At 43.6% G+C, this 8,005-nt stretch overlaps 1 protein-coding gene across 1 annotated transcript; it reads left to right on the top strand.

The window, feature by feature from the left end:
* Positions 1–271: 271 nt before the first annotated feature.
* rgmd (RGM domain family, member D) lies at positions 272–7,380 on the top strand. Its single transcript, XM_084547719.1, has 3 exons — positions 272–538; positions 3,444–3,955; positions 5,714–7,380. Exons 1-3 carry the CDS (start codon positions 445–447, stop codon positions 6,416–6,418), a joined length of 1,311 nt encoding a protein of 436 aa, XP_084403845.1. The 5' UTR covers positions 272–444; the 3' UTR covers positions 6,419–7,380.
* The last annotated feature ends 625 nt before the right edge of the window (positions 7,381–8,005 follow it).

The following is an 8,005-nucleotide window of genomic DNA, read 5'->3' as shown; positions in this document are numbered from 1 at the left end:
TGTGGCCTCAGCATAAACAGGAGGCGTACGTGCAGATAATAGGCAGCTGAGCTACTGTTAGAGCCACAACACCTTGTGATTCTTCCATCATAATCGGAGCAATTATAATTTCACACCGCCCCACTGCTGCTGAATGCACTTTTCCACTGTCCCCCCCTCCACCACCACCACCACCACCTCCACCTCCACCCCATACCCGCAGTAATTGCCGCTACATGTGAATATCAAGTGGTTAGCGAATAATTAGTCGTTCATTGGCCAGCGATCACCTCCTGGGCCCCGTCTACACTTTTAGACCCCTCCCTCGTAGAGCCGCCCTGAAGACAGGGGCCCCTTTTTGAATGACAGCGTTTGGGAAGGAAGACGAATTTTTGTCTGATTTCCCGCAGCCGCAGCGTCGATGAGAAGCAGTCGAGGAACTCCATTCTAACTGAATGGATTGGTATGGGGAGAAGCGGACCTCAAATCACGGCTAAGCGGCAGCTCTGGGACTGTGTAACGTTGACGATGGTTTTACTTTCGCTGCTGTTTCGACCAGGTAAGTGGTGCCTTTTCTTTTTTTTTTCTTTTTTTAATATCCCCAATCCGTGCTCCCCCACTCTTTCTCCTGCATGCAAAGCTGTGTCCCGCACTCCCCGGAATGGAGGAGGAGATTGGAAAGTAAACTTTTCCCTTGCTGTTGCTGTAGAAATTAAACTCGTTGCAGCTTTTTTTTTTTTTAGGAGAGGGGGATCCCTTTTTGCAAACAACTTTTCTGAGTTTGAACAGTTTTTGGGTGTAAAACGAAGGAGAGAGAAGCTGCCGTTGTTTAAAAAGTATCGCTGCGGGGACAAAGTAATTGCGGTGTCCCAGCCTCCCAGCCTGAAACACTTGCATCGCTGCTAGCCGAGCAGCACGAGTTAACTCACTTCACGGACCCCTTTATGACCAAAATTTCCCACTTCCCCGACTCCACACCGCGACACGAATTAATTCCCCTCAAACCACAAAGCCTTTGCCACCTTTCGACCACATACACGCGTTAGCTGAGTTGAATTTAAACCTAGTTAAGTGAAGTTAACGGGGCTAGCTTGTAGTTAGCATAGCTCGCTAGCAACAGGCGTCCAGGCACCCGCAGTCAACACAAGAAGAAAACCACGGAGCTTTGTTTTTTTTGTTTTTTTAAACCAGAAAATACCTTTTAATCTATCAGCAAAGTGTCGTTTTTAGCGTTTAACACGTAGTTGTAACTTTTTAACCCCGTCCCAGCTGGTTTAGGTGTTGGTCAAGCTAGGAGGACGGTGGTATTTCACCTATTCATGCTTCATTTATTAACTTTGTTAGCTAACATGCATGGGGGTCCAACTCTTTGGCCTCTGAACGTGTCCTCTGTCCCAGACTGGGATCAGAAACTTCAATAAACCCTCAGACATACTTTTATCTAGTTTATTACCGTTTTGTTAGGGGGTTTATCACATGATTTATCCAGATTTGTTATCTACAGTTTAGTTGCAGCTCTTGTGGAATAATAAAAACTACTCCTATACTAACAGTATGTCCACATACATGTATGTTTTAAATGCACAAGTCAGCCATTTTCAGTAGCTACACAAAAAAATATACAGATTCATTCATTTTGATGTGTATAAAGTTTTACTTTATTTGCTAAATAATCGCATGTTAAAATGATTATGACTCTGTAGACTCACTAATATGAATTATATACACGGCAAAAGATAAAACTGAGCTCTTACTCACTTCATGATCTCAGGAATTTTATTTGTCATCCATCATATCTAAATCTTAGATCTCAGGTTGTTTTTGTAACAAGATTCGCTCCTCGGGCTTGATTTTTTTTTTTTTAACACGTTGTGTTATGGTTGAAATATACGTACATTGTGTTTTATGTTTAAATAATTCATCTGAATAGATCAGTTTTTAGTTTGAGGGGTTAATTTGCACATTTTTATCAGTATTTTATGTTCTTTCAGATGTGTTTTTATACCTTCAGTGAGTCTAGTAAGACGCTACCTCTGTTGATGTAGTTATTTAACTCTTCTTAGGCTGCATCTTTCACACTAGGCACAATACATTTCCTTTGTCTCAGTATTTATTCCAGATCTACTAATCTATAATACTCTTAATACTGTTTGTGTGGTCATTTTCCCACATGTTCCTCACACTTGTCGTTGAGTGTTGCAACATAAAGGGCCTTTAGGGAGACGCATGGTTGTTGATGGCTTTTCAGGCAGTGATTGTCACAAAGTGTCAGTCGCCAGCAGACTTGGGTGACCTCGCTGCGAGACGGGTGTAGGCCCGTTGGAATTCAGAGGAGGGATGCGTCTAACCTGACCCCTCGCACTCCATCTCAGATTTACCAGGGCTTGTGTTGGAAGTGCAGCGGCTGTGAGACGCATTAATCATCTTCTCTTTGCTCCCTCGCTGTGTCAGACTTGTGTGAAAGGGAAGGAACGGTGCAAAAATATGCCTGCGCGCCCGTGTGAAATCTCCACGCTTATCTTGTCGTCTTTGTCCGGGCTGTTGGGAGATTAGATGGAGCTTTGGCGTAAACAGAAGATTATTCTGTTGCAATAGGAGAGCAGTCTGTTGCAACGGATCCAAGTCTCGCAGTAAAAGTGATGTATGCGTTGCAGCTGATCCTGATCTGAAATGGAAATATATCCACCATACAGCAGCAGTTAATACCCCAGTCAGCAATAGCGCACCTCGCCCTAAAGTAACAGCGAAACTGAAATGATGAATATCTAAACTTTTTACCTCTCACAGTAGTAGTTGGAGTTCTGTGTTTTCCTTGATAATAAATATCCCACTTGTGAGTCATAACTGAACCGGAAGCCCAGAATTTAAACTTGCACCACAAATATCTCACGCTGTGCCTCGCTGCTCCCACCTCCTTGCAGCTTTCAGGTTGGACCCTGAGTTGTTGAACAGGCGTGACTTTTTGTGGTGCTACTCTTGAACTTAGCAGTCCCCTGTACATGTAGTGCAGCTTAATGGATTTCAGTTAGCTCAACAACGTCCAAACCACATTCAGTACCCTCAGGCAAACGAACACAGGTTGGTTTCCGCTTGCAGTAAGGCTACATGCTTTTTCTGCGTGTGTGCTAGTTGGGGGAAATAAGTTTTGACTGACTCTGGAGCTCAGTGTGGGATCAGGGCCTCGTGAGCTCACGCATTTGGGTTTTAATAGCTCTCCTGGTTGAGCTAAACTTGATAGTGGAAAAGTTCTAACTCCGCTGCCTCATGCTCTGAGCTGAGGTAATGTATCTCTGAATGTCAGATGGATGTTAAGTTTCTTATCAGGAGTTTTTATTTATTGTTTTTTTTTCTATTATGCATACTTTTTGCAGTGAAGGAGGTTACTGATGAAAAGTAGTAGAAAAATCTAATTGCATCAAACTACTTGAGTCCAATTTTTGACGTTGATCTATTTTGTGTTTCAGCTCACTGCCAGCAGTGTCGAATCCAGCGCTGTAATGCGGAGTATGTGTCTTCTACCTCACCCTCCAGCGGTCTGCAGGAGGACGTGGCGATGGATGTGGACTACTGCATCGCCCTACGGGCCTATGCCCTGTGCACCCGGCGGCAGGCGCGCAGCTGTAGGGGCGACCTGGTCTACCACTCGGCAGTGTTTCGCATTAAGGAGTTATTCTCGCAGCACAACTGCTCCAGCGACGGGCCCACCTCCTCCGCCAAGGTCCCCAGCACCTCTCGGCCGGCCGTGTCGGAGCTCTGCAACTACGAGAATCGGGTCCTCGTGTCGGGCTCGTCCGGTCAGCAGAAGAAATACGCCCACTGTGGATTATTCGGCGACCCGCACCTACGGACGTTCCGAGACGAGTTTCAGACCTGCAAAGTGGAGGGGGCGTGGCCTCTGATTGATAACCGCTTCCTGTCGGTGCAGGTGACCAATGTGCCTGTTGTCCTCGGGTCCAGCGCCACGGCAACCAGCAAGGTAAGGATGAGTTTAGAGCAGCAACACCTGAACTTTTTAGCTTCTTACCTCTTAAAACAGAGAATTGGCCCCATTTCATTTTGCTTTTGTCTGTAAGTTGGTAGTTAACGTACTTTATTTTACGATTAGTTGTTGTTTAAGATTAGTTAGAGCACAATTAGACAAAAACTACCTACAACCTCAGATTCAAAGTGTCTATAGTGCAATAAAATGACAATAACCATATATCCCCATTAGAAATGAATATATATGTGTGAAGCTAACGCTGCACTTCTTCGAGTGCTACTTTGCGAGATGAAGCATTGCCATAAAGTATCAAACATGTGAAGTTAATCGCCATTCCACGGTGCCTCTCGAGTCTCCAGCATTCCTCGTGTCTTGGAGCTCCTTCAGATCTATGAGGGGGAAAAGGAGAGAGAGAGAGGGAGAGAGAGAGAGACAGAGACGGAGACGGAGAGGAGGGGAGTCCTCCAGTGGTGTTGAATCACAGACATGCTTGAGCGCTCTACCTTTAACACATGGGTGGTCATATGGTAGTGATTAACGCTCACTCAAACATTTTCCTCCACCGCCACGATCTGGAATGTTTTTTCACCCCTCTGGTCAAATAATTAACTGGCCGCTTTTTGTGTAAATATGGAATCATTTGGAAAAATAAAGGAATAATTGGCCAGCAGCAAGTTCTTTTTTTCTTCTCCTAATTATAAGTAGGCTGCTTTTTAAGGCCAATTTTTTATTTTAATTGTTAAAGCCTATATTTTCTCCCATTTATCTTTTGCACTGAAAGTTGCATCAGTGCACATAAAGCACGTCATATACAGATTGTAGCTATGGTCTATGATGTTGTATGTTGTTTTTTCAGTAAACAACTAGTTTATCACTGCCAGGAAAATGCACATACTTTCCTAAACTTACCAACTCAGTCTCCCGTGTGAAAACAAACCCTGTACAATTGCATCAGGGGTCTCAGAACAAACTCTCAAAGTGTGTCTTGGCTGTGCAGCCTGATGCAGACCTGCAGTATGGCTGTATATCTGTGCCAGCACCCGCACGCCCCCATCCTGCTTTTGGAGTTGTTTTCAACTGCCAGACTTAAGACAGGAAATCATCCATCAAGTACAGTATAGCCTGTAAGTGTAAACGTAACCACAGCCACCGCTTTGTCAGGATACTTTGAAGAAACATAGGTTAGGCCCGATTTTTTTTAAAGCTCAGCTGGAATACAAATCACAGTCACTGACTGAGCGAACACGAGCCCGTAGAGTACAAGGGAAGATTTTTGATGCATCAGAAATGCTGTTTGATGCAGCATTTAATAACAAATGGAGATTTAGCATCAATTATTAGTTATAGGTTGGAAATTTTAAGTGATGGTGAAGTCATATTGTGGTTGTTTGTGTTAGCAGTAACCTCTTATTGTCTGTTCTCTCTTATATGAACTAATTGTATAATTATGTTTTGAATTCATTGACTTGATGAATTAATTGGCTAAAGATTATATTGGATAAAAGTAAGGTAAAAAACAAGTAGCAATGAGGCTCAACATCCTGCACAGCCTTCAAAATATTTGGTTTCTTGCTGCCTCCTTGTGGCTTCAAGTGGTATTACTTATTCAGCAGCTCTGACTATTATTTTATAGTGTATCTCAGTACTGATATAATTTAACTATAAGTTTATAGTACGTTTATTTATGCAAATTCCAACATTTTAAATATATTTAACTTACTAAAAACGTTTTTATTTTTGTTTCCATTTCAGATCACTGTGATCTTCAAGTCCTACCACGGCTGTACAGATCAGAAGGTGTACCAGGCCACCACTGAAGATCTGCCCCTAGCCTTTCAGGATGGGACTCGCAGCGGCGGCGAGAGCGGCAGCCTGAGCATCGCAGAGCGAGGCGGCTCTGGAGTGGGTCGGCAGGTGAAGATACAGGCCCGCTACATCGGCACCTCCATCATCATCCGGCGCGTGGGCAGCTACCTGACCTTCGCCATCCGCATGCCGGAAGACACCCTGGACTTTTCCGAGGACAATGGCGGTCTGCAGCTGTGCCTGCACGGCTGCCCGCGCAACGAGCTCATAAAAGAGCACACGCTGGGCCGTCAGAGCCAGCAGCCCCGCCTGCAAGGCTCCAACACGGAGCTGGGTCCTCTGCGGCCTCCTCACCAGATCTACACGGTGGAGCGGGCCACGGCCAAGTGTAGGGAGACTCTGCAAGTGGAGGACGTGTACTTTCAGTCCTGTGTGTTTGACTTGCTGACCACCGGAGACCCCGAGTTCTCCATGGCAGCCTATGGCGCTCTGGAGGATTTAAAGGCGCTACCACCCAGTAAACTGAAGCAGAACTCCCCAAGGACTCCTCACATTTACAACCGAGGAGTGTCACAGACGCTGGCAGCAACAGCAGCCAACAGCTCCCCGCTCTCACTCCTCCTCCTCCTCCTCGTTCTGCTGCTTTTGTGAAAAAAATAAATAAATATAAATGATTTTTAAACAGAGGAGGAACATGGACACAAACGGAACACCACGGAAGCATTACCAGCTTGAGGAAAGAGTGACTAGAGCGCGACTATATGCTTTTTTTTTTTTTTTTTTTTGTGAATGTTGTGAGGTTTTTATTTTTGGTCCTTTGAAGGATTTCACTCTCATCAAAGATGACAATTTCCCCCCTTTACATACATTTGAAGAAAACCGTAAATACACAAAAGATCCAGTACATGATGTTGTTTCACATGTCACTATGAATTGGTTTGCTAGAGTCTTTAAAAAGTGATCGGAGCTGACCTACAGGCAGTTGAGCAGAAAGAGTTATTGTAAATATTTAATTTTTAGTAAGAAAGTGCACAACCTCCAAACACTCCACCAAGTACGAAGCTGAGTATCACTCCATGCTATATGTAATCTGTATTTTGTTATTGTTTTTTTTTTAATGCAGAGCAGTGCGGCTTCTAGATCCTGTATAATCCAGTAATATCAATAGCACTTATGGTTTTAACAGCAAATTTTGTGTATTTTAAATGTTATTTCGTTATCTCTTTCACCGGTTGTTTCAGAAATTGGCATGCTAAATACACAGGATCCAACAACTGTATGTAAAAACTACCTATCCATAACGTGTGATATTCAACAGTTCTCTTTCTCTGTGAAACACTCCCTCTTCAAGCTGTTCGGCTTCCCGTTTTTTAAAGGTTAAAAAAAAAAAAAAAAAAAAGGAAAACCCACACAAATCTTTATATAATAATATATTAAAAGAGTGTATATATGTGTTTTATATTGTGTACATTTGCCTGTGTATAGACGTTTTAACTGTAATATGTTTTACATTTGTCGTGTTTAGTAGGTTATTTTAAGTCATTTTAAGAAAAGTAAACTAATATGTTGTTGTGCTGTATCTGTAATTTTCTGTATTAAAGTGTTGGACACTCCAGACGAGAATCTGCTGCTTTTGTTTTCACTCCTGTTTGGTATCTTTGATCGAAAATGGATAATTTTGAGGGTGTTTCTGTTGAGCTAACTAAATGTTGAGGTAATATGGAGACACGTTTTCTGTTTCCGGATCTTGACGGCTCATAAAATTAGAAGCAAACATCTACACGGCTCCCAGCAGCGTTTTCCAACCAGGTGCCTGCAGTACCAGTTGTGTCCTGGTGGTGTCCTCAGTCCATTGGGCCTGACAGCTCTCGGTATAAAGACGGTTGTGACAAGCTGGCTGTGTAGCTGTAGGGTTCCACAGTATGTTCTCAGTCCCCAGTGTAAATGTTACCTCTGAGTGCTGAGCTGGCTGCTGGCTTTGCTTTTGTCTGCCAGAGCTCTGCATGGCTCCAAACAGGATTTAGTCTGCGGTTAGAACCAGGTTGAAGTCGACAACAACAACAACAGCAGCACACGTTGATGATGTTTGCACTATGCTTGAACAATGAGTGCTACGATTAGAGCGAGGGGGCTGTGATCAGTTTTTATTGCCATTAAAAATGCAATTAAGAGAGCGCGGGCACACTCCTTATGAAGACATTAAGAATTCATGCTCTATAATCAGCAGACTTGGATGTA

Source organism: Chelon labrosus (assembly GCF_963514085.1).
Source record: "Chelon labrosus genome assembly, chromosome: 7".
Lineage (NCBI taxonomy): Eukaryota > Metazoa > Chordata > Actinopteri > Mugiliformes > Mugilidae > Chelon > Chelon labrosus.
This window is presented reverse-complemented; position numbering and strand designations above follow the sequence as displayed.